The sequence below is a fragment of the Anas platyrhynchos genome, chromosome 25, assembly GCF_047663525.1.
Source record: "Anas platyrhynchos isolate ZD024472 breed Pekin duck chromosome 25, IASCAAS_PekinDuck_T2T, whole genome shotgun sequence".
NCBI classification, from domain to species: domain Eukaryota; kingdom Metazoa; phylum Chordata; class Aves; order Anseriformes; family Anatidae; genus Anas; species Anas platyrhynchos.
Window position 1 is genome coordinate 8,036,374 of NC_092611.1, and position 27,706 is coordinate 8,064,079.

Consider the following 27,706-nt stretch of genomic DNA (forward strand, 5'->3'; position numbering starts at 1 on the left):
GATTCCAAGCACAGCTCCGTGGAGCTGCGTTATGCTGGAGGTGCACCCCAGTTTAACTCCAGGGCATCCCTGGCAGCTGCCATGGAAGAGCAAAGAGCTGGTGGCTCCGGCATGGCAGCTCGTCCCGTTACACAGCAGCAAGACAGCAACCTTCCCAAACCAACACCACACCATGCAAAAGGCAGAGGGTTTTAAAATGCATCACTTTTCACTTTCTTCAACCGAGCATCTGTGGTTTTAAATTTGTAAGATTTCAGTCAGGTGCTGCATTTTTTTAAATTTTTTTAGCAGGCACCTAGAAAGAGGAAAGGGACTTTCAGGGGGAGGCAGACGTAGTGGCGCCTACAACATCATAACAGAAAATAGTGAACGTCACAAAATGGATCTTCTAGGTATCAAAGATACAGGTCAAGGTGGCAAGGAGGCCCTGATCACATCATTTACACAGCGGAAATGGCAAAATACATGGAAAAAAAAAAATAAAGACTCTGTAGTGTTTAGAGTATGAATGCTCTGGAAAACAAACTCCAATGAGGATGGCAATTATCCTAGAAAAAACAAACTGACACAGCCCCAGGAGCTTCTTTCTACCAAGGAGGAAGAGGGAATCGTGCAGCAGCGTGGACTCGGTGATCTCTGTGTCAGTACCAGGTGTATGACATGTCCACGCACAGCCACAGCACCGGAGTCAGAGGAGGTCCTGCTTTGGCACTGACACAGCCTTGCCATGAGACCTTGGGCAAATCACTTCCTCTCTGACTCAGTTTCTTATCCTGCCCACCACGAAAGTAGCAAAACAACGTGCACAGCCCTTCGCCGAGGCCTGGCAACAAACGGACAGAGGGACTGAGCTGCGTGCCACCGCTGCGTGCCTAGCACGAACCAGCGTTTGGATGGGGTCGAGAATTGGAGCTGCACTCCCCGAGCAGCTTCCACAGGCCAGCAGCAGGCAGCTGCATCGTGTAGCGACACACCACAGCCAAAGGTGTGCAGTTGGCATCTGCACCGTGCTGTCAGGAGCCCTCTGCCTCGCATGCCCGGGACACAAGCAGCCGGCACCACGGCCCTACACCTTGTCGGATAGCACTGCCCCCAGGGCGTGCAGACGTTGCAAGCAACAACACAACAGCCTGCCCTGTCATGTAGCATTACTTACGTGTTCAGATATGCATCCTTCTCACATTTCTACTCCAGCAAGTGGTTGCTAGCAGAGCAGGGCTAGGACAAGTTCACCACCTGCTAAAGACATGTCCCTAATACAACACAGCGACGATTTTGTTACATCGGGTCCTTTCTGTGCACAGCTCAAGCACAAGGAAAGAACATACGTGTAAGATTCCTCCTCCCTTCCTTATTTTTTTTTTTTGTCTCCTCCAAACTGACCGCATGCCTGATTTACCTCAGGAGAGAACAGAAGCACATCGATCGAGGCGCTGAAAGAAAGCGGGGAGAGAGCTGGCATCGAGGGCAGGCTCAGGCAAGAGCATTGACTTCAACCCTACCTCCATGCAACGCAAGGACTCCAAGCAGAGGAATCCCTGCTCCAGCCCTTCCTGGGGCATGCACACCACCGATAACACCTTGCAAAATCCAGAGCGGCCCAGGCAAAACCAGGCATGGTGTCAGTAAGAAGTTCTTTGCATCTACAGCACAGCTCAGGCTCTGCTCCTGGTGGAGTTCCAGCAGCAGACAGCTCAGAAGGACCCCAGACAAGCAGCCTCTGGGATTTTTTTCTCCAGGCTGTACCAGGAGACTCAGAAGGGCCACGCAGACCGGAGGCGATGTCCACGACGTGCCCGATGCCAGCACGATGACAGCAGCGCTGGGGCCAACCCAAGCGGGGGGCGACCCCGCACCACCGGGGCCGGCCACCGACGACCCCACAGAGCCCCGGGGACCAGCTCCGCGTGGAACCCTCCACCTGCCCCGTGCCCGGGCCCTTTTTTCCTCAACTTCCTCGCCCGTCGAGGATGGCACCGGCGCCGCTCCCGGGGGAGCCCCGGCGCCTCCTGCGGGGCTCGGAGCCCGACAGCGCGTCCCGGGGGGGCGGAACAATGGGGGAGCAGCGGCGGCGGGGCACTCACCTCGGCGGCGGCGGAGAGGCTCAGGGCAGGCCGGGCGAGCCCCCGCTGGTGGCTGCGGTGCCGGCGGTGTTGGGGCGCTGCTCCGCGGGCTGCTGCTGCTGCTGCTGCTCGGGGCCGGCCGGCGGCTCGGGGCCGGCCGCTGGGGCCGGGCTCATGGCTCGGCCGCCCCCCGCGGCCCGGCCCCGGGGCGAGCGGCGAGCGGAGCCCGGAGCCCCGCTGCCGGCGGCTCCAGCCCGAGCCCGACGGCGGAGCTGGCCCCGCGGCGAGCGGCGGCGGCGGCTCCGAGCGGCTCCGGTGCCGGCGGCCGCGACAGCCCGGGGGCGGGCGGGGGCGCCGTGGCGAGGGGCAAGGCGCTGCGTGCCGAGTGCTCCTTTCTCCGCCGGAGCCTGAATAATCATTTGGAGAAACAGGATCATTCACTTTCCTCCGTGCGAGGAGCCAAGCGCTGCCCTGTCAAAATAAAAGCCTCTCTCTCTCTCTCTCCGCCGCCGCTCCGCCACCGCCTCCTCCCCAGCCCCGCTTTTCTCCGCCGGCCTCCCAGCGGCCTGCCGGGGACGAGCACCGAGCCGGGAGGAGCCGCAGCAGCACGGCCGGACCTCGACGGGGCCCGGCTCGGCCCGGCGGAGCCCCCCCCGGGAAGGCTCCGGCCTCGGCTCCCCCCCAGGGGGTGCGCGCAAAGCGGCCCCGGGGCAGCTTCCCCCCTCCTCGGGGCACGGAGCTCGCCAAAGGGCCCCCAAAGGGGTGAATTCTGCGGGAGGGGGCTCGGCCCGGCAGCCCCCTGGATGAGCATTGCTCTGTGCAAACCACAGCACGGGCATAAAAAGGGAGAGGGGCACTGTGCAGGACAGGGGGTCCCCTTGTGCCAAATGGCACTCACGCTGTAGGGACGCACAAAAACACGTCCAGACTGAGCTGGGCACTGCTGGCACCATGGCAGAGCCAGCTCACACCACGCAGGGTGACCATCAAAGCAGCAGCAGAGTGACTGCTGCCAGGGTTTCAGGGTTTATGGAGACCTCCAGGCTGGAGCCGCCGCCAGCAGCTGCCAGAACACCCTCATCCAGGCCGTAAGCAGCAAGGGAAGAGAGCGCCTGGCAGCCGGCACTCGGGCTGGAGCTGCTTGTTAGCCCCTAAGTGGAGGGGGCTGTCTCCCTCCAAGCGACTGTCTGGCCGTGTGTGCGCCTGGGCTAACAGAAGGGTTTCACATGCAGTTGTCTCGTGGCATTACCAGTACCTGTGGGTCTCCGTTCTGCCCCAATTCCAGCAGTGAACACATCCCAGGCCGCCCTACAACAGCATCGGGACCTCTCTCAGCCCCATCTCTCTGTTCCTCAGGCTTGGTTTACTCTGAGCCCACTCTGGTCCACCGGGACACTTCGGATGAACCCCCTCAAGCCTCATATTTAAGTTGTGCTGCCACCCCGCGTGCCCTGCTCTCAAACTGCTGAACCAGGGGTATCTCACACCCAAAATCCTCCCTGCTGCCATTCCCAGACCCTACACACAAGACACACTAAATGCACGCAGCACTGAGGATCGGCAGCAAATCGCTGCCTTTACCAGCAGTTCTCAACACCTCAACCACCCTGCACAGACAGGTACAATGGGGTGGAGGGGACAGGAGCAGGAAGAAGCGGAGGAGACTCGAGGAGGACACAGCTGGCTCGCTGCCTGCCTCTGCTCTTCGCCTGCAAGCCGTAGCAGTGCGCACACAGCCGGCTATTAAGGCAGCCCACCCGCTTCTGGCCGATGCCAGCAGCATCCTAACCAGGATGTCACCTTCCTGCAGCGCGCTCAGCGCTCGGGGGTGGGCTGGGAAGAGAAGAGAAGAGAGGGCTGCAGGCGGGGACCGCTTGGCAGCATCTTAAAGCGTTGCAGAGCTAAAGGGGATCCAGGGACAAGCAATCAATCTCAGCTGATGGGAAGCAGCAGCAGCAGCGGCCCTAATTGAAAATGAAAATCCACCTTTTTTTTCCCCCCCTCCTGCTCCGGCTGCACGCACACCAGCGGCCGCAGCCAGAGCCGCCTCGGAATGACACAGCAAGAAACCACCTCCGGGCCCGTACAGGAGCCTCGCCCCGACCCCACAGCCCCGACACCGAGGGGCCCGAGCTGCTCGGGGACCTCCCGGTGCCCATCGGAGCGGAGCCGAGCCCCGGGGAGGTCCCGGGGGGCGCGGCGGGGGCCGGGGGCGCACGGGGACGCGGCGGCGGCGCCCCCTGGCGAGGTGCGGGGCGGCGGGAGCGAGCTCGGGGGAGCGCAGCGTGGGCACGAAGTGCAGACCCCATAAACCCCCCCACAGGGCACATATGGGTAAAGGCAGTGCCCTGCCACTGCTGTCTGGCACGCAGCAAGCAGGCAGCCCCGCTCCTTCCCCCCGTCTCAGCCTGACACAGCAGGGCAGGGGATGGGGGGAGTCACCCACTCGCCGCCTCTCCCCTTCCCCTCGGCCTCCCATGCCTCCTGCTCATTCCAGGAGCTACCTGGTCCATCAGCACGTTTGTGAGGCCACAGCCGAGCAGCCCAGCCTGCCTGTTACCTGCCCCTTTCTTTACCCCAAACAATATTTTTCTCCCCATATGTTCTTTACTAGCAAATCAGTGCTAATGAGAAGTGCTGGCTGGACAGCTCGGACACAAGGGAGCCCCTCATCACCAAGGGAGAACCTGTGCTGGGCATTTCAACAAGTGAGCTAACCCTTCCCTCTTTCTTGCAGGTCAATTCACTCTTCAATTGTACAACGAGCAAAACGCACACGAAGATGGAACTCCCCCAGCTCTCACGCTGGTGTAGTCACAGTTTGGCCCAGGTCAGCCCATGCTGCTTTCTGAAGAAGCTCGAGCAGCAACCCTGGGACGTGCGTGGTGTGCTGTGGGGTAATTTGCTCAGGCAAGGAGCTTGAGCCACACCAGCTGGAAAAACAGAGCTCAAGGTGGTGTACAGAAGACGCCGGGCTCCAGGGTCACAGCCTTGTCCTGGTGCAGTTTCACAGAGGATGCTTGGAGTAGAGGGAACCCGGGTCCCGAGGCTCTGGAACTTGTTCATTCCTCTCACCTCTCCAAAACACCATCCCCGAACTCAGGCCTTCACTAGACCCCTGTGGGCAAGGCCCTCATTACACTTATGAATATTATTAATTAGGCCCAATTAACTACACTGGAGTTGATGTGCTTCACAGTTAGCTGGAGCTGCCTCTTTGTGAGTGGTTTCCCCAGTGGCTCACTCCAGACTCTGATCGACCCCAGCAGAGCCTTTGGTGCTGGGGGAACACAGACGACCTGGGATGGAGCAAGCAAGTCTGGGGCTGGTGGCACCAAAAGGCGTTACTGTTCTGGTGGCACCACAAGCTGTTACTCAGGGAAACGGGGAAAAAGCCAGCCCAGCAGAAGCCCCAGGTCTGTGCCTGAAGGGATCAGGACCCTCCAGCTTGGCTTGTCACAGTGCAGCTCACACACCATCTTCTTGCAAAGACAAACTCCTGATGCAATTCGGGATCACAAAGGGGCTGAGGCTCCAGATGTATGTTTTGCCATCACTACGATATCAGACGCACTCCTAAAACCCACGTTTCCAGGCATGGCATTGCTCTCCAAGCTTTCTCCCATGCACAGGGAATGAGCCCAACTCCCACCGCAGCAGCCTGCGCTCGGGTGGCCTCTGCTACGCGCTGTAACCATGTAAAGGGCACCTCCAGCATCACAGACCCGTGCCAAGTGCCAGGAGACAGGCTGCTTGGAAGCGAGCTCATCAGCAGCCTCATGCAACTGCCAGCAGCACGGCAGGACATGGGATAAGGGGTTCCTAAACTACTTGGGCCAGGGCTGCAGTGTTTTCCTTGCGCAGACATTTGCTTGGCTGTTTCCTGTCTCGTTACACTGCTGCTGTCCTGAGCGGGCTCTGCTCGGTGGCACGCGAAGCAGAAGCTCGGGGTTACCGGCACCGAAGCCAGGAGGGAACTTCTGCCAGCCAGCCGGGGTGGGAGCTGCCTCTCTCACCTCATGCAGAGCCACGAAAGCTGCAGCCCACGAGGCAGCCCGCACAGCTGCAGCGGCTGACAGCAGGACAGACTCCAGCCTGCTGTCAGGAGAAGCAAACGCCAGGCAGCGAGGGAGCAAGGGGTTAACCCATTTAGCAAGGCCACCGGTGCGATAAAGGCAGCAATCAGCACAGGCAGCGCCTCCCACTGCCACCCAGGGCCCCGGGGCTGGCTGGGGAGCTGGGAAGGTGGCAGGGAACGGGGTGGGTGGGGAGGACTCTTATCCTGATACTGCTCCTTCCTTCCAAGTGAGGGTTTGGAAAAACTGAGCAGGCAGGGTTGGCTCTGAAATCACAGCGCCTCAGTGACACAAAGCCAGCCAGATCCCCCCTCCGACCCACGGCAAGGCAGGCAGCTGGGTGGGCCGGGCGAGCCCCCAGCCCAAAGGGTGCCCCGTGGCCCCCCGAGAGCAGGGCAGGGAGCAGCAGCAGCCAGGGGGGGACCCCAAAAGCCTTGGAGGGAGGAATGCAGCCCCCCCCCCCCCTGCAGCAGCCAGATTTCCCTGTGACATTCCTGGCTGGCTGCGCAGGCAGCAGCAGGCCCTGCGCAGGATTTCGGGTCTGTACAGGCAGCGCTCACGGTCCTGGGCTCCCCTCCGCGCACCCCAGTGTCTCATCAGAGGCATCGTGCACCCCACGGTGGTGCCAGGGCAGGCAGATGTGCTTGCTGCACGCCCAAAATGTGTGTGGCCACAGGCAGCAGGCACACGGAGGCCAGCTCCCAAAGCTGCAGAATAAGGGGGAAGAGCAGGTGCTGCTGGCTGCTGCTGCAGTTTTGCAGTGCAGGAGACCTAGGAAGGGAGCAACCCCTCCCTTTGGTTATTTACTCAGTCTCTTCATCCTCGGAGGAGCCCTGGGAGCTCGGTCGGTCACTGCAGGCACTCGAGCCCTTTGTCAGCAAATCCTGGAGCACGGAGCAGGTGGGTTCGGAGTGAGGCCAGAAGCCCGATGCAAATTCTGTTTCACTCAGTGTTTCAACTACTATTTGGGGTGGCTCAGAATCACTCTGTAAACGGAGCCGTAACAGAAGTCACCGTTTTTTTTGCCTTGTGCCATCTGCAAATCCCAATACACCTTGGTATGTGCAACACCTGGGCCACACAAATCCCTAGCAGAGGGAAAAGCCTCTCCCGCAGCATCTCACAGGCATCTGTGAACCAGGTGAGTTGTACAGACAGGCAGTGGATGTGATGTTGGTAAGGCCAGCAGAGCCAGACTCACCTGCCACACTTCTGCTTGGTCAGACCCGGCTGTCCTGGGCATTCCTGAGAGGGGGACTGCGAGTAAAGCCATGAGCCCTCCCCTAGCTCTCCTCCTTCAGCTTTCACTCCCCCCTTGCTCATCCATGCCCCAGACTCTCCAAACACACACACAGCCCTGGTGGTACTTTCCTGGCAGAGGTCTGAGCCACCAGGACTCTCTGGGACTTGGGACTAGGAAGAGGTCCTCCTGCCAGCTGCTTTTCTCTCCGCTTGCCTCTCTTACTCCAGACTTCCCCATCTCCCTCCTTGCTCTCCTACAACACCCTGCTGATGCAGGGGCACTACCAAACCCCAGACAGTGCAGAGCGAGGCAATCCTGGAGGGATGTTGCCTCTCCTAACACCCCTCTCAGCATCTTTTCATGACAGTGGCAGAGGGGAGGGATGGAGAGAGGGGAAGCACCAACACCCCAGATGCAGACAGGAGGAGAAAAACCTGGTGCAGCCCCGTGCTACGGCTTCTTCCACGCCTGCTCCCAGCTTTTAAGGAAGAGGAGATGGGGAGGCGACGGGAGGGGACCCCCGGTTGTCGCTGCCCCGGGCCCCGCCGGGCGCCGGTACCGCGGGGGAGGCTCGGAGCGGGCGGGCGGCGCCGCCTGGCGGCCGCGGGGCTCGGAACCGGGCAGGGACCCCCCCCCCCCCCCGCAGCCCCCTCCCCATCGGTCCTGCACGAAAGTGCAAAGAAAAAAAACTAAAAAAATTAAAAAAATTAAAAAAACTAGACCTGCAGCCCCTGCCAGCGAGATGCAGGGGCTCGGAGCTGGCAGTGGCACGGTCAGAATCAGCCCCCCCTGCACAGACAGCCCCTGTTTAGGGTCTCCTTGCAGGTATTTGTGCAGCATCAGCACTGAGAACCCAGCACCAGGATGCTCTCCCGGAGGGAAGGCAAGGCAGAGGTTTGCAGGAGAGCTGTGTCTGGCAGAGGTAGCCCACCAAACACGGGCTGGCCTGGCACGAAGGGGCTGGAGGTGTTGTGGGGAGCCTCGAGCAGACTCGTTGCTCGTCCCGCTGCCTTCTGTCGCTCTGTGCAAACCCTAAAAACAGGCTCGAGGACCCTCTCTGCACCACATCCCTGTTTTCTCCTCATTCCAAGGCAATCCCCCTGTTCACACAAGCCTGCTGTGTTTGGCAGCAGCGAGGGGCATCGCACGGTGACACGAGGACCAGGCGAGCCAACAAGTGCTGCTTGGTGCCGATGCATCTCAGCTGCTTGAGACTTTCTGTGTGTGCTCCCAAACTGCCAGGCCACAGCACAACCTTCCTGAACAACGCAAAAGGGTGACAGCACGAGAGCCTGGATCATCGTCTCCTCCCTTACCTTCTTGCACCCATACAGCAGTCTCTTGGCTGAGCAGGCAGATGTGTGGACAAGAGGTGTCCACGACCCCTTTCATAGCCACAGGACACAGAAAAGACCAAGCTGAAGACCACACAAACACAATTGCTTCCCACAGTCCCTAAAGGTCTTGCCCTATTTCCCCATTCCTACTTGTAGCTGCTGCCTTTACCCCAGTTATCAGAACCCTTGCAAGCTTCCCCACCCTCTGACTGCCACAGCCTCACGTCCAAGGTGGAAAAGGGGAAAAGGGAAAAAGGAGTTTTTCCAGAAGCCAATGAAATGCAACTGTGAACATAGTTCCCATGGTAACAGCAGGATCCAGAGGAAGAAAAGGGAATGCAAATCAGATTTTCAAGGGGATGAGCAGGGAGGGATGAACCGCTTGCATCCACCAGCCCAACCAGGCCACTCAAATACCACCTGCGCCCTGTGTCTGACAGGTACCACATTTCCTCCTCCCCTCCGTGCTTGCCCAGGGAGCTCTGCGTACAGCAGGGTCCTCTCGTGAGGAGAGAGGGTTCCCGCTGCACAACGGGGCTCACGGAAGGCCTCTGAGGGAGTCTGGATGCCCTCGCTGCCAGTCCTTGCTCCCAGCACAGAGCCTTCCCTCTGTAATTCATTCCATACGTTACTTTCACTGACTGACATATTAAATGAGGAGGTGGCTCAAAAATGCCCCGAATGTAAACATCCCGGAGATGTAATTCCCAAGGTTCAAGATTTATTCTCTTCTACCCACGGGGGAAACAGAACACTTCTCCGTTACATCCTAGCAAGGACTCTCACCTTGCAGAACAAATACAGTGAAATCAAGGAAGCTTTCAGGAAAGCCAGAGAAGCAGAGTAACTTGCACGAGATGGACTCAAACCTATCCATCCAAGGCACCAGGGCCTGAGCACTCCATCAGGATTCCCAGGTTTGGGAGCCCTCTTCCCAGCTTCACAAAGGACTGCTTCATCCCTGCTGCTCTCTGCATCTTATTCTCCCGTGACTGCTCATTGTACTCTGCTCCTGTTGGTGCTTCCCTGCACGGAAGGGGTTAATGCTCAAAAGCACCTCCCGGGGTTTTTCTACTTCTTTTCTGCTGTTTTACTTCCTCAAAGACGCAGAGATCAGCTGCCTGGATCTGGCTTGACCTCACAGCAGAGCCCACAGCCACCCTCTCTGCAGCACAGATTGCCGGGGTGTGAAGGGGGCAGGGGAGGGGAGGGCCGTGCAGATCTGCTGTGCCGGAGCCTGTTTTGAGAAAGGCATGAATATTTCATGACAGGGAGAGGGATGCTTCAGCAGCATCACACACAGAGGTGGATTTGTGCTGTGCCATCGGGGACACAAAAGGACGGTGCCCTTCCCTCCAGACTGACCCCAAACCAGCACTCTGATCCCACAGGAACACACGGAGAAGCCCACCTAGGGCAAAACAACCTCATGGGTCCACGTTTGCTCTGCAACTCCAGCAGGACAAAGAGCCACAGGTGGTGCAGCTCCTGCAGAAAGCTGCCGTTACCTACCTGGCAGAGGAAGCTGCGCACTGGTGAGACCTGAGGATGTGGAAGAGGAGCAGCCCCATCAGTCCCCAGGATGTCCAGAGCACCGTAACATCCTGTCGGCAGACTGCCCTGGCCCCGCAGCACAAGGTGTAGCTGGAGAGTTGAAGACAATGATCACTTGTACCTGCAGCCATTTGTTTCTCTACAAATGCAGAGAAAAGGAAGCAGCTTTTCCCTCCTGCCACGTTAGCCATAGCTTGTCAACTTCCAGCATCATCCACAGCAGCCAAGGGCTCTGGGTTCACCATTAAAGCAAGTCAGATCAGCTCTGCCCAGACTAGACAGTGGTAAAGCAGGGAACGCATCACATAGCCAGCCTCTGGTGTGATCACTAAGTATTTCTGGGGTGGACAGTGTGCTCCTGGACATTTCATCGAGTCTTCAGCCCTCTGGTCAACAGCTGTTGGTGCTCAAACACCATAAGAAGATAGGAAGGAAGGGCAGCCCCCTGAAACCCTCCGTTTTCAGGAGAAATGTGAAAACGGCCTTTTTCCAAGGACGTTTTGCACTTTCCACCTTGGGGTTACATCGCTACAGTAAGCTCACAACAGGTCGGAGGGAGCTGTGTTGGTCTCCAGGCTGTCTACAGAATTTGCCCAGGTTGTGACATGCTCCAAGGCTGCAGAGGCGAGCTGGCAGATGAAGTACAAAGTTGCTCGGTCCCTACCGAAGTTCTGCAAGGAAAAAACTACCTGTTAAAGCAAGCCAGCCAGAGACGGGGAGGGAAAGGACAACACGCACCTGGAACCACACAACTAACCTAAGGGAGATGATTACTGGTCCTGGTAGCATGGTCTAACAGCAGCATTTATTGTGGGGGTATTAAGAAAGGAGATTCCACTCAGCAATCCTGAGTGGAAGGATGAGCAGCAGTCCTGGTGCACGTCCCTGGAAATCCAGACCTTCAGGAGGAAGGAACAAGATTCCCAGCAAAGGGAGCCTGTGAAGGACCACAGTTCTGGAATTGAATCGAGACAAAGCTGCTACACTTTTCTTGGACATGAGTCCGAGTGGGAGGTGTTTGGTACTGCCAATACATTTTTCCTCATACACAATTCTTCCACATGAGGTTGAACTGCTAAGCATTGACAGTGCATCTGTTAAGATTGGCTCTAGAAACTGAATGTTCTTGGGGAAAAAAAAAAAAAAGGAAACACACTGTGCTTGCCCTTCATCTTCCCAGCCATCCCGCTCGCAGTACCATGAAGAAAAGCCACGTGAAGCAGTCCACTTGCATACAAATGGCCTGAGAGTGGCAGTGTTTAAAGTGCTCCTCTGTGGGAAAGGTGCAGCGGGCTGACAAACAAGAAGTTCCCCAAGGATGAGGACGGTAACGCTCAGCTAAAGGGCAGCATGACGTGGACAGGCTTGTTTCTACTGACAGGACAAGGCTTCAAGGAAAGCTCCCAGATTTTCTGCTGGACAAAGGCTCTTCTCAATACCTGAAATTCCTCTTAGATGTAAGGGGTTTCTTTATTTTATTAAAAACAACAACTGCATTTCTTTCCTACTTCTCACGGCAGATACCTTGGGTTTCTTCAGAAATACCCTGTACCTAGGGACAGGACCAGCTCCTCCTCACAGCACCCAGCAGATGGCTGTGGGGTCACCATGAACTACCAGTCCTGGAAGACGTCCCTGCACAAAGGGGAAGGTGATGGTCCTCCAGGGTCACAAGAAAGGAAGAAAAAAAAAACAAAAAACAAAAAACAGAAAGGCCAATGTAACCCCCTCACTTGACTCCCTTTAATTGGTAACCATCTGGTTTTGAGAACTGTCAACCAGCGCAGAGCATTTGGCAAGATTCCTCAGCTGCTGCTCTCCTAACTTCAGTTCTTCTTGGGAATCCTTTATGCCCCAAGAAGCCAAAAGAAAAGCAAAAGAGAAAGCACACGAGTGAAACTGAAGAGCAAAGGCAGTGTAATCTAGCAGACAGGGCAAGATATTCCTGAGTTCTGACGTGGAAGCAGAATGAACCACGAACAGCACTGGCCACTCAACAGTGGAGCCACCCACAGCGGAGGAACTGCAAGACCCCAAGTCCCATATTTCAAACAAGCTGCTAGAAACCCCTTGACACGTCCCAGAAGTCGGGCTGTCTGATCCAGCATTCTGGCCAAATTCCAACTGAAGCAATTCCCCTCGTATCTTTCTAATTCCCCTCCTTCACTTCGGCTCCTTCCTCATCCAAACCACTGTGCAACTGCACTGGGTGCCTGCAGCCGAGTGCTCCACCCCAGGACAGGGATTGTCCACCAGGATGGACGAGGATTGCCTCGCTAAAACAAGTTTGTGGTTGACAAGAGCTGCAACACTTGATTGAGTCTGCCCCGATTCTGTCCTGAGGCCACGTTTTGTGACAGTGCTGGGAGCTGTCGAGCAGAAGAGGGCTGTTCTCCACCGAGGAGACTGCAGGTGCAGGAGGAGCATTTCACAGAGCTTGCAGACAGAGCAAAGCGCCGTGCTAATCGCTCTGCTCTGCAAGCTCCCGGCCTGCCTTGCCAGCCAAGTCACAGAAGTTCAAGTTAGCAGGCACGCTCTGCCAGTGTGAGGCTTTTCACTCTTTTCAGGGAATCAGCCGCACTGGTAGTAAAGCACAGTGACAGGAGCTGGGCTGCAGCACTTCTGCGAGCACGGCTTGCCTCATTAACATTCAGCACATGGCTCAAGCAGCTTTTAGATTACTCCTTCCTGACTCTGGGACCTCATGCGTGAGTCACACGCTTGCACATTTGCTTCTCCTGATCCCTGCAAGCCCCCAGCACATGGCAAACTCTGCTCTGAACAGTTCCTTTGATTTCCGCATGCACACAACCTTCATCTCGCTTTTGCTAAGCGGCAGAGTCCTCCCCTGCCCCCTGAACAGCATCGTGCTCACCTGGCTCACCACCTCCCTTTCTCACCAAGGCATTCAGATCTTGCTATACCCTCTCGTAAGCAGGTACGCTGCTTCGCACTATGCCAACAAGGCTCAGCTGGTTCATAGACCTGTACAGTAGCAAAAAAGGAAAACTTTCCAACAAATCTCCACTGCTTTTCTAGTGGCTGGACCTTTGAGGCTACCACTTCAGCAAATCACAAAGTGTCCCTTTCTCAGGAGTAAGTGGTAACAGAAATTCTTCAGTATCCAGCCAGGTGAGAGCAGGCAAGGAGCTAACACAATTTACTCAGCCACAGACCTTGCAGTCAGACTTCAGGAGAGCTGGAAAACAAAAAAGCTCAGGCAACTTGTCTAAAGATAAGTCACACTGGTAGCTGCACCACTCTTCTCACAAGTCCCAGAATCTCAGCCTGCTGCAGTCTGTTATGTGGGGACACTGAGTCTTGCACGACATCGATCTTGGATTAGCAAATTCAAAATCAGGATCTGCTCTCGGACTGATTGTTGTGTCCGAACATTCAAAATTCACCAATCGGTAGCTGACATCCAGTTACAGAGGTTTCAGGAAATAAAATTTCCTGAAAAAATCCATCATGAAAAAGTTTATTCTCATATTTAAGTCAGACGTGACATCAGGCTCCTGGGATAGGCACAATAACGTGAGGGCAGCATCGGGGCTATCACAAGGCAAAGAAGATACCTGAAGGACTCGAAGGATAGCCCTGACAGAGCCCCCAGGACACGGACTGCGCTACCCAGACACACAGCCAGGCACATCAAGCATAACTTGACCAGAGAAAAGACCCCAGAGCTCCCAGGAGAGTTCTGTGCATGGGCAGCCACCAGCACAGCCAGTTCCTCTGCTGCTCGCAGAAACCCGTATTCCTCCTCAAGCTCAAGTGACGCAAGAAAACCAAGGATTTGTCTGAGCAACAGACCACCGACAACTGCAGCAGGAGGGAGACAATGTCCCTTTAAATGTTACTAAAGTGTTGTCAATGGATCTGCCATGGTAGAAGAGTTAATCCCCCCCCAGCCCCTCTCAGCCACCGTGATGGGATAATTAGATGCGAGGGCTCTGCACAGATGATGCTCCAGTCGCTTAGCAACTAATGGTTTCCGTGGAAACGGCAAAGCGCAGCCTTCGGAGCAGTAAGTGAGCAGTGCAGCAGGGCAGGGAGAGATGCCTTCAGCTCCTGCACTGATCCTCTCCTCCAGAAGCACTCCGAGGCCTTGAGGTATTAGTGGAATGCGAAGGGGGTGCCTTAAAGATACAACATCCCTGTTCCAAGCTGCGGCAAGAAGAAAAGGATTTTATTATTATTTTTTTTTTAGATGAAACTTCCAGTGGCACGGCCTCATGATCTCACCAACTCTCTCTCCACTAGCAAGAAGGAGGCTGAATCACACCGAACCGCCTTTTGCAGAGGCTTGTGCCCTAACGCTCTGGTTGGATGCTGCTGTAAGAAACCAGACACGACTCCAGCATCAGGCCTCACGTGCTGGGGTTGAGAGGTGAGGACACACACTGCTGGCTTCAGGTTCTTGGTGCTGTCTGGTAAGAAGCCATGTACAGGCATCCAGTTTAGCCCTGAACCTATAGGCAAAAAAAGCTTGCCTAGTGATTCTGCAGCTTTGCAATGCACACAAAGTTGTCACCGGCTATAAAACCTGAGGAGTGTCACCGCATGAACAGAAATCAGATTTATTAACCTTAGTTATATGCCCAAGTCTGTCACAGAATGGCTTGGATTGGAAGGGACCTTACAGATCCACCCAGCCTGTACTCGTGTCTGGGACTGCCCCAACCCTTGCACTTGGCCTTGTTGAACCTCATCACGTTCATGAGGGCCAACTTCAGCCTGTCCAAGTCCCTTTGGATGGAGGGACACTGCTCATCAGCAGCCTCCACCTTGGCACAGAGCTGCGGCTGCTTCCTTCGCCGTGACACACTCCCACTGCTTTATTACTGCTGATCCCTGCGCAGCCACCATCCCACGGCTCCCAAGCACAACAGCCGTGACCTGAATCTCTCCTAAACTAAACGCTGCACACGCCGGCCGTGCAGCTGTGGTGTTTTAAGCTCAAAATGGAGGCCGGGCCACCCCGCCACCCGCCTCAGCTCCCGCCGGCGTAGGCCCGGGGCGCGGCCTCCGCCATGTTGGGGCCGGGCGGCGGCGGGCAGCGCCCCCTGGCGGCGGAGGCGGCCCCCGGGCGGGCGGCTGGGCCCTGCCCGCTCCCTGTCAGGCAGGGATCAAAGCAGAGGTGGTTTTAGGAGAAAAGCAGGAGCTTTTGGTTTAACTGTGTGGTGTAAAGAATCGGCAGCCCTAGGTTTATGTGCTACAGGTTGATTCTGTCAGTCTGATCGTGATCTGTCTCCCCGGCAAAGGCAGGCATGGCGAGATGGAGCTGAGGGGTTCTGATGCCTTGACCACAAATTGGGACCAACAGGTAAATTGGCCATTAATACAAACCAGTGGGATTGCGATTCAGCACAACAAGGGCCAAAACCAAACCAAGGCTCTGAACCGGTGTCAGGTGAATCCCCTTAATGCTCCCAAAATATCCGAGCATACTCCCGGCTGTCCTCCCGCAGACATGCTCTTCCCAGGGATGATTTCTGAAAGCTGTAAAAAGAACTGCTTCCTGTAGTTTTCACAGACAAATTACTCCTTAAAGGAGTCTTCTTTTTTCCACATTAGAGCCTCACACATCGCCTTCCTTGCTTTTAAAAGGCCATGCCTGGCTGAAGGGGGAGCAGGTCAAGATACTTTATCGCTATGCGGGGCTTAGCTACTTCAGAACTTTTTTTTACTCCAAAAATACTTAGGTTGTTCTAAGTTTGTTAATATAACCACATCCACTAACACTAATGCAAGTTTACTGAAGTACCAAAGGTTATGTGGGTAGGTGAGACATTAATCAAGAGTGTATACAGATAATCATGAGCTTCATGAATTACTACGCCTCAGCTGATGCACGCTAAACACCATGCATACGCTGTGTGAGAGTTTCATTTCAAACAGAAAGGGGAAAGCAACTTTGTGGTACAACAGGTCAAGTGATAGGTAGTAAATTATTAAACTATAGTAGTCGGATTGTTTGCAACATATCCCAAGTCAAACATCAGGCTCCGGTTTCAGGAAGGGGAAAGAGATTTTGATTGGGGCGCTCTCAAGCTTTTTATGAGGAAACCAAACCACCAAGCACATCTTGTTTATACCTCAAGGATCTGACAGGAAGCACGTCTGCCTTAAGGACTGAGCTCTTCACAGAAAGGTAGAAAAAGTTTTTGCAACTGTATTCTTTCACACCTACCAAAAGCAAAGCCATACTGGCTTGGTATTTAGGAAATACCTAATAAAAACTACGCAAAACTTACTGCAGCATAGACTTTCAGGCCTGTTTTTTTTGAAGAGGCAAAGCCAAGCATGCAACATCCTCTCTACCCTTTGAATGTTACCTTTACAAGAAAACCTGGTTTGGCGTTTGACTTATTTTTCAACAGCTTGCCTCAAAAGATGATAATAGTGACAGTAAACAGCACAGGAACACTTGGCCCAAAGCAATCCTGCAGCTGGGAAAAGCATCTTACCCATTTTTTTTAATCACCCACAAAAAAAAAATAAAAAAAAATCACACACTTGAGGCCAAACCTGTGATGAAAGGTTCACAGAATGCATTTTTAAGCTGAGATTCTCCCAGCATCATGATGCCAATGTTACGGTGCAACCTTTTTCAGCAATTGCCAAAACCAGCCTCTTTCTGCCACCCTGCAGACTGACAGCTTGTCCCTTAACAAGTCTGCAGCGATGAGCATAATCTGTGTGCTTCTACAAAATGGTCAACATGCGTACTGCATCTGAAATCTAATTTCCTGCTGATACAGGAAATATGTTAATTTCCTGCTGATACCTCCCCCCCCCCAGCTTTAGTAAAATGTAAGACACTAAAGCCCCCTTTAGGGCTTTAGTAAAATATAAGAACAGAAAACAGAGGAGCCTAGGAGGTGCTACCTCTTTTACTCTCAATCAGCTTGCTTACTCCACTAATATTAACTATTTAGTCATTGGAAGGGTCTTCAATAGGTATTTGGAAGTGTGAAACAGAGACGAGCCCTTCACTCACCCGTGTGATACCCTTTAAAAAAAAAAAATCACTCAGCATGCAGAGCACTTCATGCTAGTAGAATTCTTTGTGCCGCTCTCAGAGATCTGACTGCACGTAGCATCTGAAGATTGCTTTGCAATAAAATGTACTTGAATTCTCAGAATAAGTCATTCTGGGAAAGCCTGCATTTAAAAAATGGCCTTGAAGACTGGGGTATGGCAGAACTCCAACTTGCCACCACTAAGGATCAGTTTCTCCAAGGTAAAGGTCGCACAGGGACTGATTGGCTAACTTTCTTTTAAAAAGATTTGTCTCCAAAACTCAGGTAAAAATCTAGTCTATAATTTACTAATTACGAGATTTTATAAGTTAATAAAAAGACCATTTTATTTCAGTTCATGTTTAAAATGCAATGTTAGAAATTTCTTTTTGTGATTACGTGCAAAGTGTGCATCTCTCCTATTTTTTCCTGTACATACTCTTAACAGCATCTCCCTAAGAACCCAGTGTCTTCCCTTTAGCTGCCATCCGCGAGTCCTTATGCCCATAGCTAAGTCCCACTCTCCTGAAGCCCAAAGGAAGGAGAGAAATCTTGGTGTGCATGATGCAGGCCCTGGTCAGCCATTAAGCCAAAATTAGTATTTTCCCCATCCAACTTCTGTGTGTTGCACACCCTGGGAGAGAGAAGGATCTAAATCCTACTAACTCACCGCATTGTTTCTGGACTTACAGTCTCAACCAGCTACTGACGAGGAACTGAGCTCTCGCATGCTGAACTGGCAAGCTGACCCCTGTGGCATTACCCACAGAGGCTGGTGATATTTTTAGGGTATGGTATGGGAAAGAGGCTTTTATTTTGCTAAGCAGAGAGGCTGTGTCTAGACTGGAATTTTTCTAATCTTCAAGTCTGTCCCTCTCTCAAGGACAATGGTATAATTTCATAGCTGTGCCTGCTGATATACTTCCCTCCCAATACTACCTTTTGGGTAGATAAACTTGGGAAAGGAGTGCCGCTGAAGGGAGTAATTTACACTCTTCTACAGCTTGTCTCACTGAAAAGTAAAATATCAGAGCTGAGCACGGTTGTTTGGTCTAGCTGCAGTGGTGTGAGAACTCACAGCCATGCATGCTGTATGCAAACAATAAAAAAAAAAACACACCACTGCTGAGAGAGAGGAGAAGGCAACTGGCAATCCTCGCCTTGGAATCTGCATTCCATTAAGGCTGCTTCTGGACAGCCAGGTCTAGCAATGGTCAGGCAGCACCACTGGAGCGACACTTTTCCTTCTCTTTTAGGACCTGATGCTCATCCTCACCTGGGGCTGCGGGTAAACCCCAGCCTGGGTTTGCCCTGGCATGGACTGAGCTGGATCCAACAGTCCAGTAGCCTCGGTCACTGCTGCCACAGGGACTTCCCCAAATACACTGGGGACTATTCTAATCCAGACTGTACTGGGGAGGATGTGCTGACATCCTTCAGCAAGGCTTAAAAGGAACGTAAGGGAACTGCTTAGGAAGTCCTAACTACCATACCTGCTTACCAATCCTGTAGGAAAACCAAGCTGGTTCAGCAGTTCTGTAAGCAGCTGCCTCCTGCTACAGCAAGGGACACTCGATGCCCAGAATCTGATGGCCAGGATGAGAGCACACAGTGCAGGAATAGAGGCTGAAATTTGCTTCATGGGTAGAACAAGGACAGCATAGCTATTAGCTCAGCGAGGTTATTTTTTCTATCACCCACTCAAGACCAGGCCTCTTGGCTGAGACCAGGAGAAACAAATTAATTCAGGAAAGCACAGCACCTCCACTAGCAACAGGGCTGAGATCTGCCCAGCTTCCTATACAGTTCACCACACCTAGCTCCCCCCAAAACAAAACCAGCCATCTCTATTCCTCATTCCACCAAGGGCTAATATACCCATATCCTTTTTGCTCTTCCTCTCCCCAGCTTACAGAGAACGAAGGTGACTCATGTGCAGGCATCCCGTTTCCTCAGAAGATGCAGAATGGCAGCACGATTGTCCACGATACTGGACAATCAGATACCCCCACAAGCAGGTTGAGTCAGGAGACCACCAAGGAAGCATTCTTAAATGAACTTAACATAGCTAGAGAAGCCAGGCTAAATGAGAACAGAGTCCCTCGTTATGCTTAGCAATACAATACCTGCCAAATTAACATGGATTGGGGCTGACTGAGGCTCTAGTATCAGTGCCTGAGAGCTCATGATGCTCCAAATAACTATCACTGATTTCTCTCTGTATCTTCTGCAGAACTCACGGAACCTGTGTTTGGTCCCCGATTCCTTGTGGCTCCCTGCTTCTGGAACCTGTGCTAGCCTCTGCTTTCAAACCAAGCTACCGGGATGGGGCAGAGGCACGGCCACATCCACCGAGGAGCCGCTCGGGGAGCCGCTGCCGGGGCAGCCCGGCGGCACGAGGCGGCAGCAGCGAGCCAAGCGAGCGCCTTTCGTTAACCGCAGCGGCTCCCCGCCTACCTCCTCCTCCTCCTCTTCCTCCCGTACCCGCCATGGCGGTGCATTACTGCTCGCTGTGCCGCCGCACCTCCTTCACCGGCCGCCGCCACCTCTACAGCACCGGGCACCGGCGGCGGCTGCGGGAGGCGCTGGAGAAGCTGCAGGAGGAGGTGGGCGCGGGGCTGGGATGGGTGCGGGACCCTCCCGGTCCCCCTCTCGGTGCCCTCCTCACCGTGTTCCCGTCCCGTAGGTGGCGGCGGCGCAGGAGGTGCTGCGGGACGTGGTCGTGGTGCGGGAGGAGGCGGCGGAGCACGAGAGGAAGGTTTGGTGCCCCTGCTGCGGCCACGCCGTGCCCCGGGACTGGCGGCGAGGGGGGCTGGCGGTGCCGCAAGCCGGGCTCCTGCAGCACCTCGCCGGGTAGGGACTGGGAATGGGGCCGGGAACAGTGCTGGGAGGGCAGCGGGGGGGTGCTGGGGGCAGCCCCGCTGATGGCAGCCCCGCAGCCCCGAGCACCGTCGGGAGACAGCGCGGTTCCTGCGGGAGAACCGGGCGGAGGCGGCGCTGCGGGAGCGCCTGGTGCTGTCGGAGGAGGACCGCGGGCGCTTGGCGGTGGTGCTCGCAGAGGCTCTGGGCAACTACGAGGAGCAAGAGGAGGAGCGCATCCAGCAGGTTTGGGGGTCAGGAGGGCGGTGGGACACCCCCTACCCTGCTGTCCCCTCTGCCACCACCTTGTTATCATCACGGCACTGCTCTCCCTGCAGATAGCAGCCAGCATCCGGGAGGCAGAGCGCAGGCAGCGGGACACGGTGCGGGCTGCCCTCCAGGTTGGTGCTGAGCCACTGCTTTGTGCTGGACCTGCTGCCCCCAGCTCCACCACAGCCCCCCCGAGGTAAGGATGCGATGGTGTGGGCAGCTGGTTACAGCCAGGACTGCCCTCCCTTGTAGCTTTCAGGGATTAACGTTCCTTAAAATCTAAACTATAGCAAGCAGCACATGCACAGAGAGTATTATCTCATCAACAAATTGGTACATAAGCAGGGACAGCCACAAGAAGCAAGCATGGTAACTTCTAAACACCTAATGTTCTCATACACCAAGAACACTCCTTTTTTTTCTTACTGGGAGGGTCCCTAACATGCACACAGTGTTATTTCTGACTCACCTCTCTTTGTGGCTCCTCTCTTTCAGGGATTCCTCTCACAACACTGAGCAGCCTGGTCCAAGCAGCATGCAGACAGGACCCAACTTAAACTGGATGGAGTCAAGCCAGGCTTTGACCTTCATTGGCCACCAGGTGGGGGCTGTTATCACCTGATTTTGGTAACCAGTGTGATTTAAACAGCTGCAAGTTCCACTAGCATGGGTTACAAAGCAAAACAAGGGGTTGCAGTTGCCCCAGTGAATCTCTGTTGCTGAAAAAGGCAACTTTGCAGTCAGGCAAGCGACTAGCTTGGAGTTTTAGTCAGCTAGCGTTAGCTTCAGTTTAAGAAAACATCCTTTAAAATACACTGTAAAAAAACAAACGCTCCTTTAGTGACAATGGAGAAGAGTCTCCCTCTTTCTGCACCAGGACTTGGTACTGGAAGGGAAATTCTCAGGCACTTCTTGTGTACTGGAACACGCATGATGGGCAATCTTTGTTCAGAGATAATCTTGAAAGCATCAGTTTCTAATTAGTGCTTTGTGTTTCTCATGACAGGAAACAGAAGGGAAAGGAAATGTCCACACAGGTAAGTTGCCTGCTACTTGACTCCTTTACTTACTGTCCTACTGAAAACTCTTGAGTTAGAAGTGTAACAGGGAAAACTTAAAGCAATTTTGGAACAGTTACAAGGTGACCAACAGGTGCTCGTTTGCTAAAATACTGACATTCTAAAACAGGAGAAAACACTTCAGTGCTATCAAAACTCCGTTGGCACTGCAGAGCCTGTGCACTGCTGCTGTGCAGACTGCATGGTTTTAGGTGCGATCTGTCATGGCCTTAACCAAGGCAGGCCAGCTTCTTCTTAAAAAATGAAAGAGAAGGACGAGCTGCAGGTACGGGGGAGAGGCGATACTCTTCTCTATCTCAAGCCAGGCACTTCAGGTATCTTCAGTGGTTCCATACATTTTCCCTGACTTCTAGGTGCAAAACCTCCCTGGCTGACAGAGGAAGATGAAGGGGATGGAAGTGAAAAGCAAATTGGACCTTCGTATGAGGAATTTCTAAGGCAAAGTGAGCAGTTTGTACACATTTCAGTTAACTTTGAATTAATTCTGCACTAAAGAACCAAAAGGATTTCTTAAAACTATCTGAATAAATTCTTTTAGAGGATAAGCAGAAATTGAAAAAGCTCCCAGCAGACCGCGTTGGTGCCAATTTTGACCATGCCTCTCAGACAGGCGACAGCTGGCTCCCTTCTTTTGGTCGGGTGTGGAACCACGGCAGGAGGTGGCAGTCCAGGTAAGTTTCGGGGTAGCATGAACTGATGCTGGGCTGTGGGTAAGCAGCTTCCTTCTTCTCATGGAGCAGCTTTTGGGGTAGTGAGTGTGCAGAGAAAACTTTCCCATGCAAAGGAAGGAATTACTTCACATAGCACTCAATCCAGATGAAAATACACACACTAAGGTCTCTGTCTTGTCAGGGCCAGCTACCTTTCCAGCCTTGCATACCTGTGCTTTTACACATACCTGTTGCACTGGCACTTTAATTCAATACACCGGACACCTGCGTCAACTAGCTGAAGACTGCTGGGAACCACAGTTCACTGAAATAACTGGAAAACTGAGGGAGCTTCTGTTCTAAAGTATCAGGCATAGCACTGTCTTACTTGATAGATGAGGGAGCTTTCGTTATCTCTTTAAAGGCTGCTGCTTCCTGACATCTATGCTCTCTTTCAGGCATCAGTTTAGAGCTGAATCAGGGGAAAAGAAGAAGAAAAGGTGATGAGAAGAGGACCACAGAAGAAACCAAGCTCTGATCTTTGTGGAAAAGTAGGCTGTAGGTAGCTCTAGCTTTGCCAGTGCCACGTTTGACATCCATCCAGATGCCTCCAGTCCCCTGGAAGGCGGCCTGGCCACAGGGTAACACTGGGAGCTGAGCACTGTTGCTGAAAGCTACGTTGCAAGGGGCTGGTGCAGCAGATCCAGTCCTGTAAAGGATGTGCTGTGCATCCTGGCGTTGATTTCTGAAGTCAGACTGCACAGACAGCCATGCTGTAAGCTGTCAGTAAGCTCGGCTTATACAGCGTACACTACACATAGCGTGATACCTCTTTGAATAAACTAAGCTTTTGAGAAATTAAAAAAAATTATATCCTGTTAGTAGACCAACTGAAAGCCATTTCGGATACAGGGCTACTTCTAGCAACTGCTGTCCTATGCCTGTTGTTTTCATTTCACTTTTTGTGACTTTAACACGTTATAGCTTTCAGAGAAAGGAAAAATCCACTTCTGCCTCATGTCAAGGCCAACTGTAATAAGTCCTCAGTAGAAGAAAGGCTGCCTCAAAAACTTTCCCTATGGGTAGTTATTCCTTCTAATTTAAAACAAATACTTTTACTTTATTCAGGGTTCCTTACCTACACTTCCCCTGGCCTGACTAAGGCTGTTTCCTTGTAGAGAAACGTGGTCATGGCTTGTTAGAGGGAATTTAAGTAATTAAAACACTATGCTACCCCCTTTTTACCTACAGTGCAAGAAATGGTTTTCAGTTTTCCTGAAATCATATCACCTACAGCAGCTATTGATGTTGAAAGTTCTTTCCCTTTCCCCACCATAAAAGAATTTTCATGGTAATTTGCAATGTCGTATAAACGAAAAAAGCTTGGCAAAACCTGGCTGGAACAGGAATTTAACTTGTGACCCATCCCAGAATCCAACAGCAAGCACGTGTTAGTAATGAAAAATACACATTCTTGAGAAAGAAGCATGAAAAATTATTTTAATAATTTTATTGTGTGCATCCACATAGGATATATTGTTGAAGAGGTCGCTGGAAAACCTGCAAAGCAAGAAGTCCCAAATCAGACCACCAGTTCAAACCAGTTCAGTCCCAGTGTGCTCTGACCAAGGCAGCAGGCACCCACCTGCCCTAGGGCTCACAAAGACAGGAGAGCGCACACTGCCTTCCCCCCGTGGTGGGCAACGCGGGCAAAACAGCAAATGGCTCTTTAATTCTGGAGAGCTGCTGTTTCCAGTAACACTACCCTATAAATGACTCGGAGTGCAAGCACCGTCCTCTGAGCAGACTAGAGAAGTGGCCAACCCCGAGCATGCAGCTGCTTGTTGGCTGCTGACACAGAAAAATCCAGCACCTGAGCAGAGCCCCCGCTCTCACCTTCCTATGCGTCCTCCCCCGCAGCAGGCGCATCTCCACCTTTTGTGTTTCTCGTGTAGATAACTTGGGCTCGGTGCTTGGACACCAGTTTGATCAAACCTGCGGAAGGAGCAGATGATTGAGTGCACGTCTCCAGGGGGATGTGGGGGATCTTGTGCTGCCCACTAAGTTAGAATCGCCCAGGGCCGTAAGATACACAATAGGAAATACTAGCAGGGTGCCCAATACCTCACGTTAAAGGTACTTAAACACGTGATATTAACCCAGTAACCACAGGATCCATTAAAACACTAAAATTTGAATGCTAACAGCACTTTGTTACTAACACGTGTACGCAGGGCTTGCATTCAAGCCCAGGAGCAGCTGCATCACGGCCCATCCCTCTGACATGACTTCCTCTGCACAGCCTTATTACTAAACACAGCAGAGTCCCCTCCTTACTTTGCTGCACCTTTGAAATACAAGCTGAAGCAACAGCTTTTAAAAGCACATGCCAATTTGCATACTTCACGTGGAGCACGAAATCTTGTAGAAAGAAAACAACTTCTAACTCAAGCAGCTCGGTGTTTTGTCGGGGTTTCGAGCGCTTACCTTTGCTGAGCAATTCCTGGAGGGCGGCCCTAGCCAAAGAGCCCCGAATCTTCAGCCTTTCTGAGACAACCGCCGGCGTGATGAGCTTGTAATTGGGCACCTCTTTACACAGCTTGTCGTAGGTGGCCTTGTCGAACAGGACCAGGTTGTTCAGCTTGTCTCGCACCTTCCCTTTGGACCACTTCTACTCGGAGAGAAGAGACCCAAGCACTAAGCCACCTTCTGAGCAGCCACAAAGGGCTGAGCTTTGCGATGCTTTAGCGATGAAACCCCCACATTGCAGAGCCCCCGCGGGACCCCCCTCAGGAGGCCGGCGAGGCCCAGGTCCCCCCCCCCTCGGCCTCACTCTGCCCACAGCCGCGTGAGGGGCCTGGAGGAGCCCCGGTGCGGCCCCATCACGGCCCTGCCGCCCCCCTCAGGCCCTCACCTTCTTCTTGGCCTTGCCGCCGGACTTGTTGACGGGATCCTTGTCCTTTTTGGCGGACTTGCCCGCATCCTTCTTCTTCTTATCATCCTTGGGCGGCTGCGGGAGGGAAGCGGAGGCAGGACGGTGAGCAGCGGGGTCACGACACCCCCTCAATTCCCCTTCATTCCCCCAAATTCCCCTCAATTCCCCCCAATTCCCCTCGATCCCCCCGCCGCGCTCACCATGCTGCTGCTGCTGCTCCCAAGATGGCGGCGGCGAAAGGATGAGGCGAGGAGGGGGCGGGCGCGAGGCCGGGGCGGGAAGGGGCGGGGGCAACGTCACTTCCGGCGTCACTTCCGGCTCGGCGGCGGCAGGGCGGTGCCATGGCGATCTTCAGCGTCTACGTGGTGAACAAGGCGGGCGGCCTCATCTACCAGCTGGACCACTACGTGCCGCGCAGCGACACCGAGAAGACCTTCAGCTACCCCCTCGACCTCGTCCTGCGCCCGCGAGACGAGAGGGTCGTCGTCGCCTTCGGGCAGCGAGACGGCATCCGAGGTAAGGGCCGGGCCTGAGGCACCGGGATGGGCCTGAGGGGGCGACCCGGGCCTGAGGGGGAGACCCGGGCCTGAGGCACCGAGCAGGGCCTGGGGGGGCCGAACAGGGCTTCAGGGCACTGAGCTGGGCTTCAGGGGGCGACCTGGGCCTGAGGGAACAGAGCAGGGCCTCAGGGCACCGAGCAGGGCCTGAGGGGACTGAGCAGGGCCTCAGGGGGGCGACCCGGGCCTCAGGGCACCGAGCAGGGCCTGAGGGCACCGAGCAGGGCCTCAGGGGACTAGACCCGGCCTGAGGGGGCGACCCAGGCCTGAGGGGACCGAGCAGGGCCTGAGGGGGCAACCTGGGCTTCAGGGAACTGAGCAGGGCCTGAGGGCACCGAGCAGGACATGAGGGGGTGACCCAGGCCTGGGGGCACCAAGCAGGGCCTCAGGGGGGCGACCCGGGCATGAGGGGACTGAGCAGGGCCTTAGGGGACCGAGCTGGGTCTCAGGGCATGGAGCAGGGCCTGAGGGGGTGACCCGGGCCTGAGGCGGGGGACCCGAGCCTGAGGGGGCCGGGTCGGGTCTGAGGGCACCGTGAGGGACCGGTCCGGTGCCTCTGACACCGCCCTCCCCGCAGTGGGTCACGCCGTGCTCGCTATCAATGGTGCTGAGGTCAACGGGCGCTTCACGGCCGACGGTAAGGACGTGCTGGAGTTCCTGAGCAACCCCGCCAACTACCCCGTGTCCATCCGCTTCGGCCGCCACCGGCTGTCCTCCAACGAGAAGCTGATGCTGGCCTCCATGTTCCACTCGTGAGCCGCCGGGGGACCGGGGGGCGCGGTGGGGAGGGTGGTGGTGCTGAGCGCCCTGTCCCCATCCCCATCCCCCGTAGGTTGTTCGCCATCGGCTCGCAGCTCTCCCCCGAGGTGGGCAGCTCCGGCATCGAGATGCTGGAGACCGACACCTTCAAGCTGCACTGCTTCCAGACGCTGACAGGTACCGGTGTGCTGCTGCTGCTGCTGCTCCGTGGGGCTGCCTCACGGCTCAACCTCCCTCACTCCGCTCCTTGTGCCTCCAGGGATCAAATTCGTAGTGCTGGCTGACCCCAGGCAAGCTGGGATCGACGCCCTTCTTCGCAAGATCTATGAGATTTACTCCGACTTTGCTCTGAAGAATCCTTTCTACTCCCTGGAGATGCCAATCAGGTAAGGAAGAAACCCGCTTTTAATAACACAGCCTCTTCAAGTTCTGCCTGGGCAGGAACACGTGCTGACACGGGCCTTCAGGAGCAAAGCAAACAGAGGGGACAGAAGGGGGAAAACGGGGTATGTGCTGCAGGTACGTGACACTGAGCTGCACTGTGTCCAGTGCTGTTCTTCTGGAGAAATGGGAGATGCCTTCCCTTGGTATAACCCTAACGTAGCGCCAGAACCTGTAGGAGAAGATTTATCTTTATTTGACAACCAAGCCAAGGCTTGACAGCAGTCAGGTGCTGGCTCTTGCCTGACAGAATCTCTCCTTGAAGGATGCCAAGCCAGTGCAGAGACACTGTCTGTCTTAGCTTGTTCCATAAGTAAAGGCTCCCCCCCCTTTTCTTGTTTTGAATATTTCAGATGCGAATTGTTTGATCAGAACTTGAAGCTTGCTTTGGAGGTAGCAGAGAAAGCTGGATCGTTTGGACCTGGATCGTAGAAAACGTGTTCCTGGTTGCCCAGATTCCTTTCTCTAAAGAGCGGGGCCTTTTTCTTCTCCCAGATCTCCCTCTTCCACAGCACAGACTGCATGTTCCCAAACATGCTTCGTATCTGCCAAGATAACGTTCTGGCCCATTCACAAAATTTACCTTGAACAATTCATTACTACTGTTTACTTCTGGGCCACAGAACCTTCTCTTGCAGCTCCCCTACCCCTGAATAAGAAAGACGTGGTGTAGGCTCTGTGGCCCTACTGCAGCCAATTGTTCCCTTTCATTTTGTATTTGTATATATGTATTTTTCCTGTATAGTTCTAACTTATGATTTTGCTAAGGGTTTCTGTGTAAAAGTAATAAAACATTCCTTAGAGAGGTGGATGGCTCCTTGTGTTCTGTTAAAGGGGCAGCTGGCACCAGGACCA

The 27,706-nt window shown here is 54.2% G+C and overlaps 4 protein-coding genes and 1 long non-coding RNA gene across 8 annotated transcripts in view; 2 read left to right on the forward strand and 3 right to left on the reverse strand.

The window, feature by feature from the left end:
- Window positions 1-2,494, reverse strand: part of BCL9L (BCL9 like) — a 44,940-nt gene extending 42,446 nt beyond the window's left edge. The window contains exon 1 of the mRNA XM_027444221.3: window positions 2,085-2,494. The gene's annotated coding sequence lies outside the window, so the exon portion shown is untranslated. The remainder of the gene's footprint in view (window positions 1-2,084) is intronic.
- Window positions 2,495-9,423: 6,929 nt separating this feature from the next.
- LOC113839821 (uncharacterized) lies at window positions 9,424-21,039 on the reverse strand. 2 transcript variants are annotated; one of them, XR_003492420.3, is made up of 3 exons: window positions 20,900-21,039; window positions 10,232-10,944; window positions 9,424-9,956 (listed from the first exon to the last, which is right to left on the reverse strand). It is a non-coding gene; the product is annotated as an uncharacterized lncRNA (long non-coding RNA). The 2 variants fall into 2 exon arrangements; XR_003492419.3 differs by having other exon boundaries at window positions 9,424-10,944.
- Window positions 19,692-23,037, forward strand: CENATAC (centrosomal AT-AC splicing factor). The gene is made up of 9 exons (XM_038167632.2): window positions 19,692-19,907; window positions 19,988-20,154; window positions 20,241-20,406; window positions 20,499-20,626; window positions 20,926-21,031; window positions 21,437-21,467; window positions 21,863-21,952; window positions 22,048-22,180; window positions 22,618-23,037. The coding sequence occupies exons 1-9, from the start codon at window positions 19,791-19,793 to the stop codon at window positions 22,661-22,663; spliced, it is 984 nt and encodes a 327-aa protein (XP_038023560.2). The 5' UTR covers window positions 19,692-19,790; the 3' UTR covers window positions 22,664-23,037.
- RPS25 (ribosomal protein S25) lies at window positions 22,407-25,399 on the reverse strand. Of its 2 annotated transcripts, none has more exons than XM_038167635.2 (5): window positions 25,295-25,399; window positions 25,074-25,169; window positions 24,647-24,830; window positions 24,056-24,154; window positions 22,407-22,631 (listed from the first exon to the last, which is right to left on the reverse strand). In XM_038167635.2, the coding sequence occupies exons 1-4, from the start codon at window positions 25,295-25,297 to the stop codon at window positions 24,060-24,062; spliced, it is 378 nt and encodes a 125-aa protein (XP_038023563.1). In that variant the 5' UTR covers window positions 25,298-25,399; the 3' UTR covers window positions 22,407-22,631; window positions 24,056-24,059. The 2 variants fall into 2 exon arrangements, with proteins under 2 accessions (XP_038023563.1, XP_027299922.1); XM_027444121.3 differs by lacking the exon at window positions 22,407-22,631 and adding an exon at window positions 23,655-23,719.
- On the forward strand, window positions 25,388-27,657 carry TRAPPC4 (trafficking protein particle complex subunit 4). 2 transcript variants are annotated; one of them, XM_072027667.1, is made up of 5 exons: window positions 25,388-25,610; window positions 26,229-26,394; window positions 26,484-26,587; window positions 26,670-26,796; window positions 27,205-27,657. In XM_072027667.1, the coding sequence occupies exons 1-5, from the start codon at window positions 25,436-25,438 to the stop codon at window positions 27,281-27,283; spliced, it is 651 nt and encodes a 216-aa protein (XP_071883768.1). In that variant the 5' UTR covers window positions 25,388-25,435; the 3' UTR covers window positions 27,284-27,657. The 2 variants fall into 2 exon arrangements, with proteins under 2 accessions (XP_071883768.1, XP_038023561.2); XM_038167633.2 differs by having other exon boundaries at window positions 25,391-25,610; window positions 26,229-26,403.
- Window positions 27,658-27,706: the final 49 nt, after the last annotated feature.